At 42.8% G+C, this 23,911-nt stretch overlaps 1 protein-coding gene across 2 annotated transcripts in view; it reads left to right on the top strand.

The window, feature by feature from the left end:
* grapa (GRB2 related adaptor protein a) overlaps positions 1–21,777 on the top strand; it is a 35,707-nt gene extending 13,930 nt beyond the window's left edge. The window contains exons 4-6 of one of the 2 annotated variants that reach the window (XM_071535935.1): positions 6,727–6,895; positions 11,269–11,271; positions 20,306–21,777. In XM_071535935.1, the coding sequence (XP_071392036.1) occupies positions 6,727–6,895; positions 11,269–11,271; positions 20,306–20,491 (358 nt within the window). In that variant the 3' untranslated portion in view covers positions 20,492–21,777. The remainder of the gene's footprint in view (positions 1–6,726; positions 6,896–11,268; positions 11,272–20,305) is intronic. The other variant, XM_071535934.1, reaches the window with a different exon arrangement.
* Positions 21,778–23,911: the final 2,134 nt, after the last annotated feature.

The following is a 23,911-nucleotide window of genomic DNA, read 5'->3' as shown; positions in this document are numbered from 1 at the left end:
GAGAGTGAATGAGTAAGATAGTGAGTGAGTGAGTGAGTGAGTGAGTGAGTGAGGAAGAGAGTGAGTGAATGAGTAAGAGAGTGAGTGATTGAGTGAATGAGTGAGTGAGTAAGAGAGTGAGTGAATGAGTAAGAGAGTGATTGGTGAGCGAGGTGATAAGAGTGAGTGAATGAGTAAGTGAGTGAGCGAGTGAGTGAGTGAGCGAGCGAGTGAGTGAGCGAACGAGTGAATGAGGAATGAGCGAGTGAATGAGTGAGTGAATGAGTGAGTGAATGAGTGAGTAAGAGTGAGTGAATAAGAGAGTGAGTGAGTGAGTGAGACAGCGAGTGAGTGAGTGAGTGACTGCTATGAGTAATACACTAGCTCCATTTTTCAATGAAATTCAATGACGTTCTTATGAGCAGTCTCCCAGAGTGTGTCCTTGCTTTATGCTTCACTAAATTAAACCATTAAAGTGTGTATGCAAAAATATCAGAACAGTGCTCAAAATATCAGAACAGTTTGGAGATACCCCTAATGAAGGCATCTATAGCAAAACATGTAGTGTAGCCAAGTTCTTTCTATACTTTTTGCTCACAAAAGAACAGTGCCTTGGCTTTCCTTTTTCAAGTCTCCGTCAATAGAGTTTCACAGCTTACACCACAGCTCACTAGCACGACTTCATACCACAGCTCAGTGACCAAAACAGAGCAAAAACAATGACAGGGAGGGAATGCATTTGACAGAGGCAGAGCTAGAGAGAAAGAGAGAGCGAGAGAGAAAGAGAGAGAGTAGGACTGAAGGTAAAATAGAGAAGGGAAGGAAGAAAAGCTCGGGGGGGAGGGAGCAGGAGCAGGTTGCGTGATTTCACTTTATTTTTCTCTCTTTCTTCATTCTGACGGGGGAAATGAAATAAGACCAGCCGGTCCTCTGGGAGATCACACCTGCAGAGTGTCTCGGCCTTTCTTCCTCTGTCTCATTTTCTCCTTATTCCGTCCTTATACTCCCTCCTCTGTCTTCTTTTCCTCTGTCCTTCTCTTGCCTGTATCCAGTGATGCAGTGGTAAATAAAAATGGGGGTAAACTCTGACCTCCAGCCACCAATATAAGCAAAAATTGATTATACACTACACAAAAAAGCATTCATTTATAATTTGTTTCCTTCAAAAGACCCTATCCTCATATAACTTCCATCAGTTTAATACTACTTGCTGTGATCCATCCTATGAATTGAAGTCATTAAGATTTATGTGAGCCTAAACTCTATTTCCCCCAAGAAAAAGTTGGATAAATTGAATTTAGGTGGCTTTACCCTGCACTATGCAGATTGGAGTGTTAATTACACAAACATTTCTCAGAAGCAGAGCTGCTCTGGAGGCAGAAATTATCTCATTGGTTGAGTGAAACCTCAGTAGACGGAGCCAAAGAACCACAGTTTTTCTGGCTAAGTAGGCTAACATTCAACTGAGGCCCAATGCAAAAAGAAAGGAGTAAGAGAGGAAGAAGCTAATGTTATGAAGCCTAGCGCTACTATATACTAAGTTATCACGGTTAGCTAGTCAGCCTAGCTGCCCCTCCAAATTCAAACTAGCCAAACTAGCCTACAGCTATTAAGCTAGTTAGCTATGTAAGCTAGTAATGTTGTCTTCAAAAGCATGTCATTTGTGCGGACATTTTTTCTATTTAAGCTAGTTAGCTAGCCTGCTGACCGTCCAACATAATGATGCCACGGTTGTGAATGAATGCAAAAATAACTTTACAATTTATATTCTTTATTTATATTTTGACCAGTATTTCTTCTTTGACATTCAATTTTGCCAGTTTGCTAACTTGCTAAACAATTTTGCCAGTTTGCTAACTTTGCTAAGCGCTCTGAAAAACTGTGGTTCTTTGGCCCCGCCCACTGAGGTTTAACGCAACCAATCAGATTGTTTCAGCCTCCAGAGCAGCTCTGCCTCGGAGAAATGTTTGCATAACTAAATGCTACAATGGTTTTCAGCAGTGGTTTAGAAATTGAGCGGCAGATTAGAGAAGGGGGTTGGCAGAGAGAGAGAAGGAGAGAGAGAGAGAGAGAGAGAGAGAGAATGGGGAAGTGAGAATGGAGGGATGGAAAGATGAGAAAGAAACACCTAAACCTGACATAATGTATGAAAGTATGAAAGTAAGTATGAAAATGATGCAAGTTATGTGAAGATAAAACATAAATTGCTTTTCTGAAAGTATAATCAATTTTTGTTTGTTTGTATAGTCATGGTTGTTTGCCTTCTCATATCTTTTCTGTGTGGAAGTCTCCTCATTGACCCGTCAACACACGTAACGTCTCCATTGCCTGTCACACCGTCTTTATCTCCATCCCTCTGCCTCCTTCCTTCCCTCCATCCCACCTCCCTTACACACACACACACACACACACACACACACACACACACACACACACACTCCATCCATCCGCAGGCATTTGCAATGCCTTATTAATGCTCCGGGAGGAGTCGAACCTCTCGCTCACTCACCCACTGACACGCCTGGCTGACATGCAAGGACAGGATGACGCACACTCTTACAAAATCTGACACACACACACACACACACACGCACACACACACACACACACACTTGGCCACTACACTCGCAGACAAGCTGTGATATTATGAGACAGACAGACAGACAAACACACACACTCCAACACACACACACTGGCCGACACTTGTAAACACATGATGTAATCACGCTATGATGAGTGACAAACACACACACAGACAGATGCACGCACTGATAGCTCATTGACACACACACACGCACACACACACACACACACACACACAAATTGACAGCTGGAGGTGTCAGTGTAGCTGTGTGAGTACTTAAGTATTCCAGACATCTGCAGTGGTTTAGAAATTGAACAGCAGATTAGAGAAGGGGGTTGGCAGATAGAGACAGAGAGAGAGAGAGAGAGAGAGAGAGAGAGAGAGAGAGAGAGAGAGAGAGAGAGAGACAGAAAATGGGGAAGTGAGAACGGAGGGACGGAAAGATGAGGAACAGATGACCTTCACGCGTCTTGAACTGTGTTCTTCGGCATAAAAAAGTTACAAAAATAACAGTATAACCCTCTCTCTCTCTGTCTACATCTTTTCTCTCCCTCTCTTCCTCTCTCTCTCTCCGTCTTTCTGTCTCCCGCTCTCCTTCTCTCTTAATCTCTCTCTCTCTCTCTCTCTCGATTCCTTTTACTTGGAAAAAGAACATAATCTCTCTATTGCTGTGGGCCTTAATTACACTGGATCAGGGAGATGAGAGGGCACTTGGAGAGTGTGTGTGTGTGTGTGTGTGTGTGTGCGTGCGTGTGTGTGTGTGTGTGTGTGTGTCATCAAGCCAAGACAGATGCTGTCTGTGTTATGCAGAGTGGTTCTCTAATGTCTCTGGGTAATAATTAATAAAAACATCAATTTGACACACCTGACACTAATATAGCTTCAAGGCTGCTGCTGCTCTCTCTCTCTCTCTTTCTCTCTCTTTCTCTCTTTCTTTCTTTTTATCTCTCTATCTTTGAAGCACGTTCCTCATCGCTTTGCCAGGCACTAGCTGGAGTTTTTCTTTCCAAGGATGGAAGTTTGACAAGCCGTGGCTGGTAATGCTCGGGCTCGATTAGTGTGGAATAATTCTCACAAGCCAGGGATTTCAGCAAAGGCTATAAGGTCATCATGTAGCGGCAAAAGCATCACTTTCTTCCACTTGTTTCTTTATATTCCTCCCTTTTACCTATTCCTCCCTTTCCCTCCCCTTCAGATGAAGCCATTCGCTGCCATTCATTCCTGTACAGTATGAAAAATAAGTTCCACAGACTTGAACATACTTTGGTTTTGTCAGTTTTAACATTTTTTTCCTTTGCGCCCGAGTTGAGTGTTTTTGAAATCAGTGTTGCATTACGTTACGCTCTGCTTACTGTCAATCACCTGACACCCACAGGAAGAGATGAAAGTCTATAAATTCTATAATAATCCCTCAGAAACATGCCACAAACAAATTTCATTGTCACATGTCTTCCTATTTAGGGCGTCTTTGTTAGCCGGGTAAGTAAATGTTAAAAATTCGACATGAACTCCAAAATTATTGGGGGAAATGTAAACTAGTTCTAGACCAGTGGCCCTCAACCTTTTTCATATCATGGACCCCAAATTTAGTCCACATTAGAGCCACAAACCTCCATTTAATGAGATTTCGTCTATTGGATCCAAATCTGAGAATATTTTTATTGTTAGATATGATTTTGTCCAGAATTCCATGACTATCTGTATTGTAGGTAGAGAGATAACAGTGAATCTAGTCATTCTTCTACATTCTCTAATTGTGTTAACTTCTTGTAAATGAAAAAATGCTGAAGTTTAACAGTTCATCAATTTGCTGGGGACCGCCTAGAACCCCCTCAAGGACCCCTGGTGGTCCCCGGACCCCACGTTGAGAACCACTGATCTAGACAGAGGTAAATGGGCTACGACTCTCAGTGACTCCGCTATTCTCCTTAAAGGTCCAGTGCAATGAGAATTGCATTTCTCAATTTTCATGGTATAATGTAGTATAATGTAATGTAAAGGACATGTTCATGTTAAGTTACCCAAATTATTATAACTGTCAGCACTGTGGATCTGATTGTCAATCAGAACAGATTTAGAATTCCAGTCTACTTCCTGGTGTAAATGATGTCACCTACACCCAGGTTTTAATGAATGCTCTGATTGGTCGACAGTATACATAGTTAATGAGGTGTCCCAAAGTCTGTCAGACAATAGCGAACTAGCCAAAATTGCTGCTGGGTGGCGAAGCTCCAACACTGGATATTTGTTAGACTGAGGTGAAGTCCCTATCTTCTTCATCTCCTTCTTCTTCTTCTTCTTCTTCTTCTTCTTCTTCTTCAACCTCCACCCCTCTCTCGACTGTCCACCCTCTCTCTCCTCCGACACCCTCAAGTCTCCTCACTTTGCTTCTCCATCCATTCATCCATCCATTCATCCATCCAGCCCAGGTATCGATGCTGTTGTTCACCTCAGTTATGACTTGCAGTTAAGTTGACCCCTGGCCGCAGTAGCAGAGCCCCGCCAGCAGGGTGCAGCAGGGAGCGTCAGACAGCTCAGAGACAGCGACAGGGCTGATAGGGATAATTCACAGAGAAGAAGATAATGACTTGGACTGGAGGCGGGTCCGTGTTGTGTGTGTGTGCGTGCGTGGGTAAGATCGAATCAAGAAAGGGATGGAGACATGGAGGAGCAGATAAAAAAGAGGAATTGAGATAGAGAGGGGGAAAGATAGATAGAAGGCAGATAACAAGGGAAGGACTGAGAAGAAGAACACAGACTGGAATGCGGACAGACAGGCACAGGCAGATAGAGCAGGAGGTGGAGGCTGGATTTTAGAAAGAGAGCACTTTGTTAAGATTTACTTAAGTTCATACAAATCATACGATAAGGAAAATACACCATAGAGAGTTTCATCAAATGAGGACATCAGAGAAAACAGATAGGAGGCTGGAAAGCTGCTCGGCTTCTCATGTTGCAGGATTGAGTGCGCCTTGGATGAAAAAGAAAAAAGAGAGAGAGATCCAAGGCTTTCCAAAAATCAGTTAAAGCCCTTTCTTCTGTTTGGCTAGTCATAATAGTGAGGGAAATCAGAAATCGGAGGATATATTTAGCCATTTTTTGGGAGAAAGATTGAGAGAGAGAGAGAGAGAGAGAGAGAGAGAGCATGGCCGTGGAAGCTCGACAAAAACAGGCGCAGTGGGAGGATAGAGAGAGAGCGAAGGAGGGAAGACAGAGGAGGAAGGGCAGGGCGAAGGTGTAGCTGAATGCCATCCAGTCATCGGGGAGACGGCTCTGCTTGTTCGCGGAGCGCGGCGTGTGAATAGAGAGAGAGAGAGAGAGAGAGAGAGAGAGAGGCATTCTGGGTGAAGCGGGGGGCCGCGGCGCCGTTAACCCTCTCCGAGACAATCGAACCCAGACGGAGACCAGGAGTTTGAAGCAAAAACACTGAATCCCACATTGAGAATTCCCCCCCCCCCCCCCTTACATGGATCAATAAAGCAGCACATTACAAAGGAAACACGGGGCTCTTCCGGTCTCCCGCCATGAAACACGTGGGCGTCGTATATATATATATATATCGACTCGGCCGGCAATTGCATAACGGTGTCATCGCGGCGAGATGTCCGGCTTTCTAAAGATAAGCTGGCACGTTACTTAGCAACAACAGCCGCACAGCAGGGGAGAGGAGCAGGTGCGGCTGCCAGTAGAAACCTGGCCAAACTCTTTTTAATCACAGCTATACTCCCACTCTCCACTGTGGCTATTTCTGCTGGTGCCATTTTGCTATTTTTATTATTTTGTAGCTATACCAAAATATCCATCAGATCAACTGTGGTCACTCTTGCAACAAGGCTGCATTCATAAATGTGCTGTGTATGATGCTGAGATATACTGTATGTGTTTTTTAAAAGATGGAAGTGACATACAGTAGATTTAAAGGGGAAGTAATGACCTATGACCTTTATAGACCCCTACTGGCAACTAGTAGGAATTGCAACAACATTGTGTCACACAAGTGTCTGGAACAGGTAATTGCTGAGTCATTGGTATTGATCAACAACCCCATCAACCCCCCTGCAGATATATTAGGGCAGTAAAGCTCTTACTTATTGCCCCTTTAACTGTTAAACTAAACTCTCTCTCTCTCTCTCTCTCTCTCTCTCTCTCCTCTCTCTCTGCAGCTATGGGGACCATGTCCAGCATTTCAAGGTGCTGCAGGATCGCTCGGGTCAGTACTTTGTGTGGGACGAGCTCTTCTCCTCGCTCAACGAGCTGGTGGACTTTTACCATAGCAACAGCATCGCTAAGGAGAGGACCGTCTTCCTGCGAGACCCCGAGCACTTCGCCAGGGTGAGCGCGCATCTGCTTCTTTCTTTTCTTTCTTTCTTTCTTTCTTTTGTTCTCTCAAAATACATTTCAATTCAAAGCTGCTTTGTTGGAATGAATGTTGCGATGTTTTGAAAATGACTAGATATTGTTTTGAGTTGAGGAAGATGCCTTTCTCTCACTTCTACATAGTTACAGCAAATCAGGAGAAAGTGCTGCTCGGTCTCCACTTTGGGAGCAGAGTGAGAGCAGCCTCTCTCTCTCTCTCTCTCTCTGTGTCCCTCTCTCTCTCCCAAGGAACTGCCTCCACCCATATCTGTTATGTAGTGCCATCTACTTTGCTCAATTATTTTCAATCTCCTCTCTGTTCTCAAGCCAGTCCCAAGCCATTTTAAAACGCATCTGTTCTTGTCATCGTCTGTCTCCCTCTATCTGTCTACCCCTTCCCCTCCACTTCTCTGTTCTATCTAGGCCGCTCAGAGTCAGTAAAGTGGCTTACATGACTTAAAGTCACAATGAAACGGCATTTTGAGAGCATCTTGCTTTCTTAATGTGATGTATTTCCTGCTGAAACAGGACGTTGGGGCGGGACATAACGCAGGGAGGGGTCATTCAAAAGTGTAAACCAATGGGAGGTTAGGTTGAGACAGGCAGAAAACAAACATTTTGTGAATTTACAGTGTATGTTATGACAGGGGAAATTAGCCAGGTGATCATTTTCCATCTCATCTCAAAGCAGAACCTGTTCTGTAGTGGCGACGCTCCCAGAGGAGGTGAAACTGTGTCAGGAGGGTTTGTGTGCAGAACAACAAACCGCAGTAGAAGTGTCGCCTTTAATGACAGCTGAAGCCGTGAGAGATCACAGGACCGCCGTCGGTCTGGAGCGCAACCAAGACCATGGTCCCCAGGCACTGGGCCCAGAGGGAGGGGCCAAAAGCACTGATTGAGGCAATTATTTACATAAATCATGTTAATGTCAAGTCTGGGCAGATGAAGCCTTCATAGTCTTGATCTTCCTGGAGACCTTCCATCTAACTTTAAGATGATTTTTTTTTTTCAAGAAATAGCAGTTTTTGACTTCTTTTAAGCTTATAATACTTGCATTCAATTCAATTTTCATCTAAGGTTTCATTCACCTTATAAGCCTGGTTGGGCCTTTCCCTCTCACCTGCACAATTTCTATATTATTTATGTTTTTTATGTGTTTATTTTCTTTCAAGTCATCTTTTGATGTGAGGTAGTGACATCACATTTTAGGGCAGCTGAACATTTTTATCATAGACTAAGTGAATTTGTTAGCCCTGTACTTTATAATGGCCTTATTCCAATGTATTAACCTGTATATTAAGCAACTGAAAAGCACTGTAGGTACACAAAATAATGGTAGGACAACCAGTCGCTTACTACCCAAAATTGTATCACATTCTATCACGTTTCATGAAGTACTTACAGAGTATTGTTTTGTACTCACAGTACTTTTCCATGGGCTAAATCAAATCAAATTTTATTTATATAGCACATTTCATGCAACAATTTAATCCCAAAATGCTTTAAATACATGATTAAAAACAGTTGATTGTTATAAAAAAGAAAGCCAACATTATAAAGGGACATAAAAACAGGAGAAGTAATGTTTGAAAAGTGTAAAAAGTATAGAAATTCTACATATATACATACTATATATTATAAGTATAAAGTATAAAAAGTAGGCTATAAATATATACACTAACCCTAACCCAATATATATAGGTAGTTAAAAACCAAAACAACTTATTTGAAGGAGGCTAATACATCATCAACCATTTTCTTTTCTTTTTGTTTTTGATAAATAAGAAGCCTTTCATCCCCATGATGGCTTCATTATGGGAGTTGTTGTGTTGAGTGAACTCAGTCTGGGAGTGTCGGGCAGGCCGGAGCCCCAGGCTAACCCAGTCAGGGTGGAGGGATGTGATCCACAGTGATGCTGACATGACAACATGTTCCTACCACCGTTCCACCAGCCATGTGCTCATACTCATCACACTGCATTAAGCACTCAACCTTGGCACCTGTAATCTGAATAGACCGCCAGTCATTAGGGAACTGAACACGGGGCATTTATCGTTGAGAGCGTTCACATGTAAAGTGATATTCTGATATTATTTCACATACTCAAGTGTTGATGCCATATTCATATTTTACAATAAGCTCATGTTTTGACTATTAGGAATCCGAAAATGATAGATGGGATTCATCAATATTAGCCTGCATACAGAGGGATGTAAACACCTTCATCCTATTTTCTGTTGGTTTTTCCTTTCGGTGTAATTTCTGTTTCCACTGTAATATTCAGAATAGTTTAGCCCTAAGTTTATTTAATTAAGCATACATATTTGCGATCAGGATTTAAAGATGCATATTAACGGCTCATCCTGAATAAGACCTTTACTGGGAAATAAAGAATTTTTGCTGGCATGTTTGTTGTTAGCAAAGGAATTTCTGGTACCTTCTCCATTGTGTTATTTCTTTTTTTGAAGTGTTAATATGTGAAATCATGTTGTTTTTTTGTTGTTTTTTTTCGTTTTTTTGGTGATATTACAGTCATTGCTGTGTTCTTGCACTGCATTTCCCACAGATCACCTGACTGTTTCTTTTTCCTTGGACTGTATGTTGATACAGTGAGTTTGCTGAGCACGGCGGCTCCTTTTCAGCAATGCTTGACACTCATACGATTATACAGATTCCCACCTGGGAGCTCCACAGTCTTCTACTAAATCTTTGAAATACTCACAGTGATTATTGCAAGTCATTTTCTATATGGCAACTCTCATATATTATTGACATATTATGAGTGTAGTGCACTTAACCTCATGTTCTACATCTCATTTTATGCCCCCCACTGTATTGAAATCGAGGTTTAACAGAATGTGACAGGTTGGATTTAGGTCACATTACGCATTAGAGATGCGTCTCATCATTTGTGCACAGTGTGGCCTACAACCCCATCGCTCTCATATATTACTAAACAAGATTAATATGGAATGTCACAGCCTAATGTGACCTCTGAGGTCTAGAGAGTAACAACCAGTTCTGACTCTGAATAAGACACCGGATCTGTGTAAGCTCTCCTCCCATCACTTAACAAACAAATAATATCACTGCCAATACCTATAAAAAATAGACAATTCTATCAAAAGCTTAAAGGAAACATCAATGCTCAGATATTCTTACACTGTTATATATCATCAGTCTGTGATGTTCAATGCATTCCAGCAGCTATTTTGTGATGAAGTGTTGTAATTTACTATTTTGGTGTACTCCCTTTCCCTCAACCTGCCTCGTCTACTTCTACTCAAGTTACTGATTTCCTACATTTCCCAGAATGCCTTTCAACAAACCCCCAGGGAACGAGCCTGAGCTTGTTGGGTCCAGCTGTTGGTTTTATGTGTTGGTGGAGACAGTGATAGTGATGGTGATATAGTAAGGGTAAGAGAGAGTTTTCCCCAGTTGAGAAAAAGTGAGAGTTGCGTCCCCTTACTCAAAACATAACATGTCTTGTGTCTGCGTTGCATTATTGGTTGTCAGATTCTTCAACTGTTTTTATGACGGCATGTTTCTAGTCGTAGTGCAGAAGGCATTTGTGAGAGAAAGCATGAAACCTCCTCATCTGTCCAGGCACTGCTCTTCTCCTGCTGGCTCTTCTTCTTCTTTGTTGTCCTCTGCTCTTCTTGTCACAACGTGGGACGTCAAACACCGGGGGGGTTGACGGAAGAAACACATGAAATCCGAGTTGAAATTCAGAGATGCGATTTGAATCCCACTTCAAACCACCCTAAGAATGTGGTTTAAATCTGATGTGAAAAGATGGGATACCATGTCATTTTTTGCTGTTCGGACTTTGGAAAATATATCCGACTCATATCAGATATGCGAAAAAATCGGATTAAACATGCCTGTCTCAACATACCTTAAGTGTCCTTCATGTTGCTGTTAGTATGTAGTAGTATGTGTTCATTTTAAGTGGAATAGATGATCGTTTAAAGCAACAATCGTGGGCCCAGGTTGAACCTAAACCCGCATCCATACGGCTTCAGCTAAAAGCAGCTGTACAGCAGATACAGCAACTACTCGCTCTTAAGTGCCGGCTCGCTACGTCCGATCTCAGTGAGGGAAAAACGAATGGAGAGGCATCGGCATCGGATGCCTGCAGAGAGCCGGCCGCTCTGTGGTGTTTCTGAGGTGATCTGAAGGGAAGTGATGAGGTCAGCGGCCCGTGAGTCAGTGCTGTCGAGCCAAAAAAAAACAACACAAAAATCGAAAGAGAAAATCAAAAACCCCACACACACACACACACGCTGAAATATCCTCCCACGTTTTGTAACATTTCGCCCGGAAGTTTTTTTTTTTAATTTTCCAAGCAGGTTGGGTATTTCAAGCACTTTCCAGTATCCGTGTGTTTCTTTCACTTTCTTTCCCATCTGATTTGTATTCTGCTTCTACCAAAAGGCATTAGACACCAATGCCACTTGCTGTGTTACTGCCTAACTGCAGTCATTTTGCAAGTCATTAAAATGAAGATCTATATGTCTGCTTTCAGATGAATGATTCCCTCAAATTGTATTCTCTAAAGACTCTAAAATTGAGTGTTTTGTACATCAGAATCAGAGTTACTTCATTTGCAAAGCTCAGCAATGAATTTGTCACGGGGTCGTTGGTGCAAAGGCGTATCAACAAACTCGCACGTCCGCGCAAATTCCAAATAGAAAAACAAAACGTGGAAAAAAGAAGGTTCAAAGTCATAGTTTAATATGAATTACCTGGAGCACTTGCTCGGATCAATAGAAGCGTCTCATTTTAAAAAGAAGATTTAAAAAAAAACCTGATTGGCTGGAACGTGCCGGGGAATGTAAGCTGCGTCCGAATCTTATATTATGTTCTTTTGAAGATGAGCCACGTTTATTGATCTTCTTTTCGCTTTACTTCGATATGGCTGTTCTTTCAAATGCGAGGCAGCTCTCCTCCCCCCTCTCTTCATACTTGCCGCCGTGCGAGTGGGCCCTGTTTTAGCCCACTGGGTAGGATAGCGGACTTTCGTGCGGTGGTTTTAATCCCTGGGTTGGCAAATGAGGTTTTTGTGTTCGGTTCCGCAGAGCCAAATAGGTCGCAGCTTATCGCAAATTACATGCTCGTCGGGTAGCATCCGGCCTCACGGGCAAACATTCATATCTTAAATCAGTGGGGAGGCTGCCCAGTACAGCCAGTCTTCTGCTGCTGGCCGCTGAGCAATTCCACTGCAGGAGTTAAGCATTTTGCTCAAGGATGCTTTGATGGTAGTTAAAGGGGAACGTAGCTATAGGGTCCAATGGGAGAATGAATGGAGTATAGAATCTGAATGTCTTTTATGTGAACAGTAAACACGTCCAACACCGGAAAACAATGTCATACCTTTAGTTTTCCAGTCATAGTGTATAGAGTTCATAGAGACGGTGCCATGACCTCTGACCTCCTTCCCTTTCCTCCATCTGCTCCAAACTCCTCGTTTATATATTCCGTTTCAAAAAAGACACGGCTGCCTGTCACCACCGAGATCGTCTTTACCTCCACACCGTCACTAGATGCTGCTGTGTTGTGTAAACGAATACAGCGCAAGCCGGGCATGCAAAGTGAAACCTGGCGTGGATCCATCTCCTTTGACAGCACTCACATCAACTAGGAATAGTGGAAAACAAAATAACTCGGAAAGGTGCGGCATCGTTTTCCATTTATTGTTCACATAACTGACACATAACTGTTCGCTTGATATCATGATGACGTGGCCAACTAATGGTTTTGCCGCATGATCTCAATGAATGTGCAAGTATGAGCAGGCAGCAGTGTCTCTCCAAATATGTTTAACTACCTTTTGAATAATATTACATTTTTTTAGAATGGCTGGAAAGCATTACTCATTTATTTCAGCTGGTCCAGGGATTTATCCAGTGACCTTCCATTCACAAGCCTCCTTCTCTAACCTTTAGACTACTGCCCTATTAATAACAATCATCCTAATGAATATTTCATAAATATATTTAATGGGTGCTATATCATGTTGCACTTTTCTTCACAAAGTTAAAAAAGCACTATAAAATGAAAACAACAAAATGAACATATCACAAGACTCTGTTATTGTCCATGCCTCGTTACAGCCTACTCAGCAAAATTCAGAAGCCATATTGGATTCCCAACTAATAACAATGTTACCACAGCATAACAAAATAAAAAAGCAGTCTGTGACAGTAAATATAAGTTTATAAAAATGAGGGTTAAAAAAGATACAGAGCTTGATAATCATCATAATCATATTTGCTCGGGCAGGCTGCTCCCAAGCTTAAGAGCCTTGATCGCAAACTATGATTGTGTGTCTAGATGGGATTGTAATTCTGTATTGGCAAATAATGTGAATTAAAAAAATATATTGGGATCAGGAAAACATCTTTGGCATTTATGTTTTCCTACTTCATATCATATAAGATGCTCCAGGTCATTTCCATATGACGTTAACTCTCGGTCTTTATATCATGTCATTTGATCCGGCTCAGACCTCATCATATCACATCATGTCATATGAAAAAGGAGCACGCTCTGTTTAGGTACATGGCAATATGTCCTTTTTATATGTCATCATTCTGCTTCAGGTCACGATTATGTGGCCATAGGTCATTATTGCTCAGTATTTGCATTAAGATCCTTGTTTACCTTCATTACTGTGCAGCAGGGTCAGAAGTTAACAGGGGCTCGGGGCAAAAATACCCATGAAAGTTCATAAAATGCCTGAGAAATTAAAAAACCAGGGGGCGAAAAATAATTAGCAGTACACTTTTTTTCAGTGAGTTGTGAAATTTACTACTGTCCCCCGTGGCCCACCATACAGTAGGTGATTCGTGACTGGGTGATTATTTCCAGTGAAAACAACCAAGAACACAGCCTGAAGCAGTAGATGTTGCCATTACTTCCACACCCAGCACTGGAAGAAAACTCCGACCCCCAACACGAACCATTATGGCAAAGAAAAAACATAGAACAAAAAAAGTGGAGAGGTGGAAGATGGACTGGTTGGGGTCAAGAAGTGAATGAAAAAAAAGATACTGTATTTCCACTACTGGGCTGTAACTACTGTAATCCTGGAATTAAGGAACAAAAAAATACAAAAGTAACCTTAACCACTCCAGGAGACTTTACATAAAAGATCATTTTAAAATCGCACAGTCATTTGGTCACCAGTCACCATGTTGCTCTGTACTGTCATTAGGATGAGGTGCCAAGTGTTCACCTATGACTAAATAAAACACATGACTAAATAAGCCCTAAATAATATGTTTTCCCAGCATTGGGTGGTGACAGCTGTAATCCATGAACTGAACAGTGGAATGAAATGATTTACAGTTACCCTTTAGTCATTTGGCAGTCCTATTCAGAGTGACTCAGAGTAAGCTCTTACTCGGAGTGAGTTGAATACAGTTGAATAAAATTAAATTCGTAGCTCAGCAACATTACAGCCAACCAGCAGTTATGTGTGGAATGTGAGGGTCAGCTCCGCAGGCCACTGAGTGCAAGCAGAGGAGGACGATTGCAAAATAAACATTACAGAATAAAGTGAAAATAAAGTTCAACAAGCCCAAGGAAACTTTTTGCTCTTCTGTGTTTATCTAGATGATGATATATGCTGTTCAAAGTATTAGGTACTGTGGATTCAGATTGTAACAATAAACCAAGGGATTACAGTTGCATTTCACTCTGTTTACCTGCTTGCTGATATCTCCTTGTTATATTGTATCATTCCAGCAGTTAGCAGTGGCTGTGACTTTAGTCATAGGTCACCATGTCACTCTGTACTGGCCCAGAGAGTGTGTGTACAACATCACAACATGCCCCGTAGCTGTGGGTGGCGTGCCAAGGGTGCCTGTGTTTACCTACATGGCCTATGTAGCCTGATAAAAAAATGTCATTCCACATCAGGTCACAGCAGATTAGTCATACCTTCATGTTTGTGGCTTTGTTTTCTATGCAACTATTTTATTGAAACATTTGAGGATACCTTTTCTACAGCCTATTTTAACGCCTACCCAAGTCTAACACAGAGCTCTGAATCTAGAGGATGAATCAGCAACAGTGTGAAGTATTCTAACCCGACCGGCTAACCTTAAAAATGCTAACTGTAAAAATGTCTCGTTTGCAAATGCAACAGTGAAAACAAAACACAGTCTGTGGTGGCTAAATACTCAGTTCTGATTGGCCAATGAATGCATTTTGAGGTCTGTTATTTCTGAATAACAGGTCGATGTTTCACATGTGTTCGTATCACTCCGCAGTCAAGAAGTTCGGTCGATTTTGTTGATTTCTAATCAAATTAACTAGCGACACCTGGTGCCAAAAAAGACGCTACTCCTTGGTTACTGCAGACAAACACTCGGGTACAGCAAGGTTAGAAACATGGAAGATTTTTTTTCTATATCGCTTTTAATTTATTCATAGAGCGCAAAACTTTTGATTGCTGGTTAATCTTATTGGATACAGTTCTGCTACAGTGTTGCCCATGGATGCTAACGCTAGCTAGCATGTTGCTAACGCTAGCTAGCATGTTGCTATGCTTGCAGCTAAACTAGCCTACTTGTTTGGCGGAAGCTTGTAAATGACTTTAGCTCGTAATGAAGTCATTTGAAATCAATATTTAATGTCAAATCATTAACGTCCTTGGTAAGTGGCCATGTAATAAGCAGGATAATTTACAGGGAGAAGGTCATTATCGCAAAATAAGCACCCGTTTTGCGTCAGGGTCTTGACTGACCTTGTCAACTGTCGAGGCTTATTAGCATGCGGGGCAGTGAACTTGAGTTGGTCTTTTTTGGTAGGTATTAGCTTTAGCATAAAATGGTGGGCAATAAAAATAAGCAATCAAATTCTGGTAGTCTTTCTCAACTCATAGACACCTATGATGTGAAATGTCACACTGTAGGTGAGTCAGCATTGTAAAAATATTATTTTTAGCTTTTATTCCAATGCGCTTTTGGCTATCGTTCCATATAAAATCACAGTCAGCTGGTCTTTGTGTCTATCTGTTCCCATGTCTCTGTCTCTTTCTGAGTAAATTTACATACACTGTAATAACTCAATCTTAACCCAGTCAGGGCAAAACTCCATTTTGTGATGTAAACGTCTTAATCGGATTATCTTAATCGGAGTAAGGTCATAATCAGAGTAAGCATAACACGATTAACTCCTAGTTTTCTGCTCAGTCTTTCCATTTATGATCTAGATGTTGCACATATTGCATAACAGCATCTTGCTGCTTGTTGCAATAAGAAGTATTCTGCAGTAAGCCAAAAAGAAGGAAGAAAACAGGTTGCCATGTGTTCGTATGAGGACAAGAAAGGAGAGGAAGGCTGGGAAAGCCGGTTCTCACAGTGGCCCCTTTAGACCTTTAGACCAATTATTAAATGAATCCATGAAAACAGAGTAATTAGAGAAATCGCGTCACTCTGAACCATGTAAACGTTTTAATCGACATATTGCCTTAAGCTGATTACTGCCAGCAATCACAGTACTGGAGTGGCATGTCAACATACTCAATCACTCTCTGTCTGTCTGTCTGTCTCTCTCTCTCTTCCTCATTCTCTCTCCCTCTCTCCCTCACTTTGTGTTGTTCTGTAATGACACATATATCGGGTCAGTTGCACAGACGTGAACTAAAGCCCGGTGTGACACCAGAGCAGTTTCCCCATTCCACCGGAGGCCCCGGCTTAGTCTGAGTCTGTGCGTCACGCCGCGGGGCTTTTTTTGTGTCGTCCCCTCCCATTGTGCGGCTCGCCTTTCCGAACTAATTCCATATCAGCTCATTACATGGCCCTAGATCGCTTCTTATCTCTCCGTGCCAGGTTGGAATATGATTCTGGGCTGGGGGTTTTTTCTCCTCCCCCCCCCCCCCCCCCCCCAACATGTCCCCCGACGTCCTCGTGTATCTCTTCACCGCTAAAACCTCTCTGCAAACAAAAAGCCCGTACAGAACACGGAAAACTTCAACCTCTTCTTTTTTTTGACAGCTTGTCGTCGAGGCGTTTTTTTTCCTTAAATGCCCCGTGTGTGTGTGTGTGTGTGTGTGTGTGTGTGTGTGTGTGTGTGTGTGTGCGGCTTTAGAGGCAAATCTGTAGTCCATTGATGTTACGGAGCAATTTGTTCCCCCTGTCATCTCCCTCTCTGGGTCTGAGGACGTTGATCGCGGGGCAGCCGAGCGCAGTCGATACGGGACGGGGCCGTATTTCTTCATCCTAACCGCTGCTTCTCGCAAGCCGGCGTGGGAAAATGAATGGGTCCTTCACGCGCTGTCACGCACACACACACACACACAAACCCACTTATGTGCACACACACACACACACTAACCCGAAGTCTAGACTGGATCAACGAAACATTAAAGGATAAGACGGTGATGATTTCTTAGATTTGTGGGAGGGCAGATTGTGTCTGGGTCTCAGGGGCTTGATCCTAATCATGCTGTTGTTTAGTGTGTGTGTGTGTGTGTGTGTGTGTGTGTGTGTGTGTGTGTATATTGCGCGTCTGAGCACACAACAGTCCACGGCATTAAGAACCCAGAATTACAGCGTACACAATAAACGTTATTGGTGTTCCTTCCCCCCCCCCGGTTCGTGTCACATCCGCTCTCCTCTGCGGGGGGGGGGGACGCTCTCGCCTTAAAATAGCCGCTTTCATTCCGCCGCTCTTAAACTGCTTTTACTTCACGCGAGTACGACGGAGATCGGCGGAGGCGGGCTCTCTGGGGAGGAGGAGGAGAAGAAGAAGAAAACGCTACTTTTGAGGGGCGATCTCAAAGAAAAAAAAGCGAGAAAGTGCGGCGTCTGCGGTTCACCTCGCCGCGGATCGCTGTAAAACAACGGGGTTTAATGGCTTGTTGTTATTCATAGGTGTGCGTGTGTGTGTGTGTGTGTGGCGTACTCTGTTATCTCGCCCTCACACACCACGCTGGACGCATAACACCTCTCCGTCTCTGTCTACCCGTCTCTCTCGCTCTATTTCTCTTTCCCTCGCTCGTGACCTTCACTCTTTATCATTTATTCTGTTAAATAGCCTGATATTGTCGTAAACACACACCCGTCTTAACAGAGAAGGGCGTCCCGTGTCCCCTAATTGCCCAAATATAATTCATAAATCAAAACTCTTCTTCTCTCGTCCCTTTGGTATGGAAGCCCATTTCCGCCAGTGTGATGAAAAAAACAGTCCTGTAAGTCATTATAATGAGAAACTTTCTCAAAATAATGACTTAGTATCTCAAAACAATGAGAAACTTTCCCAAAATAATGACTTAGTATCTTTGAGATACTAAGTAATTATTTTAAGATACTAACTCATTATTTTGAGATACTAACTCATTATTTTGAGCTACTAACTCATTATTTTGAGATACTAACTCATTATTTTGAGAAAGTTTCTCATTATTTTGAGGAAGTTTCTCATTATTTTGAGAAAGTTTCTCATTATAATGACTTACAGGATCTTTTGTTTTCATCACACTGGCAGAAATGGGCTTCCATACTTTGGTGTCCTTTGGTATAAGCAGTAGCAGTTTACTGACATCACATTTCATGATTTCTGGGTATTGAAGTAACTTTTTTTAAAGGTGCCGGAACACCTAAATATTACCTGGCTGTCACTTTCTATCTGCCCATATCTCAGTCAGTCTGCCTACCTGTTCACCTCTGTGACTCGCTGCCTGTCTTGTCTACCTGTCACCGTCTAGCCTGTCTGTCTGTACGTCAGTATGTCACAAATTCCAACTGTGTATGTATATTTTTTCCTCAAACTGATTCTGTCTGTCATATCATGTCCCTGAAGCTACGCAATCCATATAAATAATATTTATCTCAATCCAAAGAGGCCGTTTCTCTCATGTGCTTGAAATCCATCATCTGCTATCAGCCCCACATATAACATAGCTGTCATCTGTTCATGTCATGCTTGTCTGCAGAGCAGCGTTCACAGCCGGCAGCTTGTTCAGACCTGTCCATAGTGTCGACAAATCGGTAGCTCTGTGATAATATTATTAGTGATTAGTGAGAGGCTGCACAGGACTGAACTGAGCCCAACTTAGATTTTTCAAAGACGGTTTACTACTTGTGATGTGCGATGTGTTTATTCTCGTTCTGTCTGGAGCTGAGTGTGCGGCGGCTGTCCTCCCTTGTAAGATAAATATTTGATCTGAATGCTCTAACCTGGCTAAATAAATATTAAATTAAAAAGATAAAATATATATATACTTGAAATGAATGAGGACATACATTGTTTATTAGATGGACACAGATTGAGCCAGTTTACCCCTTTAAAGTGTTAATGAGCACATAGGCAGCATCTGCATAGGCACGAAAGATGTGACTGTTCTACTGATCTTCTTGTGTCTTTCTAAACAGGGAAATTGAGATTCCATTTGGTTTCTCTGTGTTTAGACGGCCCCGGGAAAATCAGATCTGTGCCCAAGAAGTTAAAAAATGAGATCTTCTGTTCTTGTGGAGATGCAGTCGTAGAGATAAAAAGCGCAAAAACCACCACTCAATTTAAGAATTTACATATTGTTGCTGTTGGGTGAAAACTTATCTCCACAGTGTAAACTTTTCAGGAACTAAGAAACAGCCTTGTTTTCAGATTGACCACCATGCATATTTGAGTTTATCCAATTGAAAGTATTTCAGTATTTCAGAGTGGGAACTTTCACCCAAATCCAGAAAACAGAGAGCTAAGACATAAATTTGTGATATCAGCAGGTATAAAGTCTGGAGCTTAGACTGATTGGACCATCCTAGACAAGAATAGCAGAAGGAATGACATAACATTCATAACATAACATTCAGCATAACCTTTAACCATAACCAATGCCTTTAAGTCAAGAGTTTGGCTCTCAATGTCAGAAAAGTTGTCCCATCTGTTTAGACCAGTGATTCTCAACCTTTTTCATATCAAGGACCCCTAATTTAGTCCACATTAGAGCCACGGACCCCCATTTGATGAGATTTTGTCTCTCGGACCCAAATCTGAGACTATATTTATTGCTAGATATGATTTTGTCCAGAATTCCATGACTATCTGTATTGTAGGTAGAGAGATAACAGAAAAACTATGATCAAAACAGTCTTTTCTTCTACATTCTCTAATTGTGTTAACTTCTTGTAAATGAAATAATGGTGAAGTTTAACAATTCATCAATTTGCTGGGGACCCCCTGGAACCCCCTCAAGGACCCCTGGTGGTCCCCGGACCCCACGTTGAGAACCACTGGTTTAGACATAGACTGTATCATGAGCGGTGAAGTCAATATTTCATTAACAATCTCTTCTTTTCCTCCTTTCCTCTCCTTCTCCCCTCCCTCTCCCTCTCTCTCTCTCCTTCTCCCCCCCCCCCCCCCCCCCCCCCACAGCGCCCTCACCACGCCCACGCCCTCTTCGACTTCACCCCCCACCACCCGTCGCAGCTCCGCTTCCTCCGCGGCGACGTCATCGACCTCCTCGACTGCTCCGACTCGCAGCGCTGGAAGGGCCGCTGCCACGGCCGAGTGGGCTACTTCCCCCCGGAGTACGTCCAGCCCATCTACCACTGCCAATGACCCGGCCTGTCAATCAAACATATAGCCGCCCCCCCCCCCAGTTAAACCAACGAGCTGTCTGTCAAAGACTTGACCCCGCCCCTGACGTCGCACCCCCCCTCTCCTGCTATTTGTTGGTCCGCCGATTTAACAGCGGATGGCGAGGCTCGTCGACCAATGGGCAGCCACCGACCTGCTCTTTATGTTACTGACTCCTCCCACTTCCCCTGTGATGCCCCCCCCCTGTCAATCACAAGCCCCGCCCAATCAGCTGCTTCCATTTGATACCGCACCTCTACTTTTCTTTAAACCTGTGGTTGTTGGCTTGGAAGAAAAACCCAGACCTGGACCTACACACTGTGGAGAACACACACACACACACACACACACACATGCACACAGACAGACAACAGACACATACACACACTCTCACACACACATTTGGGCATAATCATTTATTACTGCTTATCAGCGCTGGTGCAGACTAAATAAAGGCAACACACACACACCAACCGGCGCACACACACTAACCTAATGAATAAGAGTGTGGCCCGTGGGAGCTTATGGAGGAAGGGCAGGGTTTTCTCCACTGCAGATCAGTCAGGATTTTGCTCCAGTGTTTTGTCGACGTTCCCAAGAGGAGATCCGGTGGATCTGGGAACAGAGCGGAGCGCAGCCGAACAGAGAGTCATTGTGTTGGGGATATATGGGCCAGACACTCTGAGGATACTGACACAGCAGATTCCTCTAGCTGGGCTGTGTGTGTGTGTGTGTGTGTGTGTGTGTGTGTGTGTGTGTGTGTGTGTGTGTGTGTGAAATGTGGGCTTGAACACGTTTGTGTGTAAGCCTGCATGTGTGCATTATGTGTTTATGAGAGATTGTATGGTTGTGTGTAAGTGTAGTAGTTCTTTATTCTGACTACGTTCACTGGGGAGAATGTTGAAGTGTGTGTGTGTGTGTGTGTGTGTGTGTATAGCCCTCCGCTCTAAGGACCAGTGAAGGAAGAAGGTGAACACTGCCCGGATACCTGTTTTTCAAATACTCAGCTTCAAATGTAATATGCTCAAATCAGTTACTCATTCATTTCAAACTTATGGATTATTTGTTTGTTTGTTTGTTTGTATTTATTCTTATCAATGTGAAATCCTAAACTACAAAGATTATATGGTGATCAAAAAAAGATCAAATGGTGAAACCATAATATTTCTCTTGCAACAAACCAGTTTGAGAGAACCACATTTTATGTGATTAACTTGGATCTGTCTTCCTTAACATGTAATGACAAATCATTTAAATAAAGTTATACATTTCCCTCTTTGACCTTTTGTACTTGGTGATCTATTTGTTTGGTATTTCATACAGTTTTGAACATATATAAAGTGTTTAATTGCAAAATGCTGTATGTCTATTAGGGAGAAAACAATGTTTCATGCAGTTCATTGCTCAAAAATATGTGATTGATGTTATACTATCAAATATATGTATATTATAAGTTATGAGTTATTATAGTGATTTGTAAGCAAACGTCTTAAGACAGATAATAGCTTCAATAACATTCAGTATAGTGAGTTTTCCCTTCATTACAGCGATCATTTTCTCTAAGGTGTTAACTCAAATATTGGAGATTTATTTTTGGAATGAAACTCTTCACTATGAGTGTGATTGCTGTCAACAGCGTGTGTGTGTGTGTGTGTGTGTGTGTGACGTCCATGCTGACACATACGTGTCATCGTGGATGTACGCCTCCCCACAGCTGACTCATGCTATGCGTGGAATCCCGCGCCGCTTCGCCGACCTCTCACCAGGATGTAACGTTTAAACTGGAGCAGGAAACAGGGTCACGTCCCACAATCCCCCCTGGGCCGCGTCACTCCTTTTCTGCTTTTTTCTCCCTCTAATGTCTTTTTTTTTTTTTTTTTTTTTAAACACAAACCACTTTTTTCACTCCTCCTGACACAGTCACCTCTGGCTTGCCGATGACACTCAGTCAATAAACTACCGGCATCCAGTGGAGGCGAGCTCGGAGAAGAAAGACATGGCGAGGAGTTAAAGGTGTCCCAGAAATAGTGCTGCTGTTTTCCTCCTCTGGTCTTTTTTTTAAAACCGCTGAGTCACTTTGATGCGTGTGTGGTTTGCCGTGTGTGTGTGTGTGTGTGTGTGTGTGTGTGTGTGTGTGTGAGACTGACCAATGTGTCCCAGATGACATATTTGTGTCACGCACTAGCAGTAAGACAAAAGGAATACAAGAATACTCGCTGTCGCTGTCACACCACCACAATGCGGAAAGAGAAAATAACGGATGAAAGAGAGAAAACGAGACAGACAGCGAGAGAGGGAGAGGGAGAGAGAGAGAGAGAGGGGAGGAAAAGGGGGATTAAGTAAGGTAGTGGAGACACAGAGAGAGAATTCAGGGATACAGAAAGGGGTCAGAATGAGAGGGGATAACAAAATGAGAAAGAGTGACAAGGGGAAAGAGAGAGAGAGAGAGAAAACACAGAAAGCTAGGAGTGTGGAGAAGTGTCGATGAAAGATGAAAAGACAGGGCGAGGAAGCGGTGTGTCAACTGTGAAACTGAGCGACAGTAAAAGAGCAAGAGCCGGAGAAAAGAAGAGGTGTGTGTGTGTGTGTGAGCTGTAAAATCAATGACATACACAGACGTTAGCCACTTAGCGGCAAACAGAATAAAACAGTTGAACCAGTTGGACTGACTGGCTGGCTGCCTCAGGCTGTTTAGCCTTGTGGAGGGAAAAGGCGGGCGGAAAATAACTACAACCAGCCTGCCAAAAGTAAACCAGCAGGCCAGACAGACAGACAGACAGACAGACAGACAGTCAATTAGTCAGTCAATCAATCAGCCAGACAGGCTGCCAGTCGGTAAATCGAAAGGTGAGACAGACTGTCAAAGCACAATGTGGTCTCATGAAATATTGGGAAATGAGCACAAAGTCTGAAACGCAGATTATGTGTTGACACAAACAAATTATGTGAAGACGATGTTCCTGTCTCACGCCTAAACGTTGGCAAACGGGCAACTAAAACAACTGGGTCAAGGTTAGGGAAAGTGTTCAGTCATGGTTCAATAAGAAAATTGAAAGCAAATGTACACACCCATCCACCATGGTATTTCAATGTGAGACTACTTCCTTTTTATAGTCGGACTCGTACCTCCTTCGCGTAACCCTTTCATGGAGGGAACAAGTATCTCTCTCACATAACTCTGAAGAACAGCAGCCAGTTGCACCAGCTGAACGTAAGCTCCATCGTAAGTTAGGGTGTAAAGTCTACACTAACTGTTACGTTGAAACTAGTTAGTTTGACACTAAAGTTGTGTCTTTGTTTAGTTGCACCATGAGACTTAAGGTACATCTTAACTAGTAGAGCGTAAACGGACCACTAACCAAAACATTGTCGCAGACAGTGACGTTTTCCCCTGCCGCACCG

The sequence above is a fragment of the Centroberyx affinis genome, unplaced genomic scaffold, assembly GCF_046629955.1.
Source record: "Centroberyx affinis isolate AG114_WGS23_722 - 3 ecotype Tasmania unplaced genomic scaffold, CSIRO-AGI_Caff_v1 ptg002792l_1, whole genome shotgun sequence".
Taxonomy (NCBI): Eukaryota; Metazoa; Chordata; class Actinopteri; order Beryciformes; family Berycidae; genus Centroberyx; species Centroberyx affinis.
Note: the sequence above shows the minus strand (reverse complement) of the source record. Positions and strands in the feature narration are given on the sequence as shown.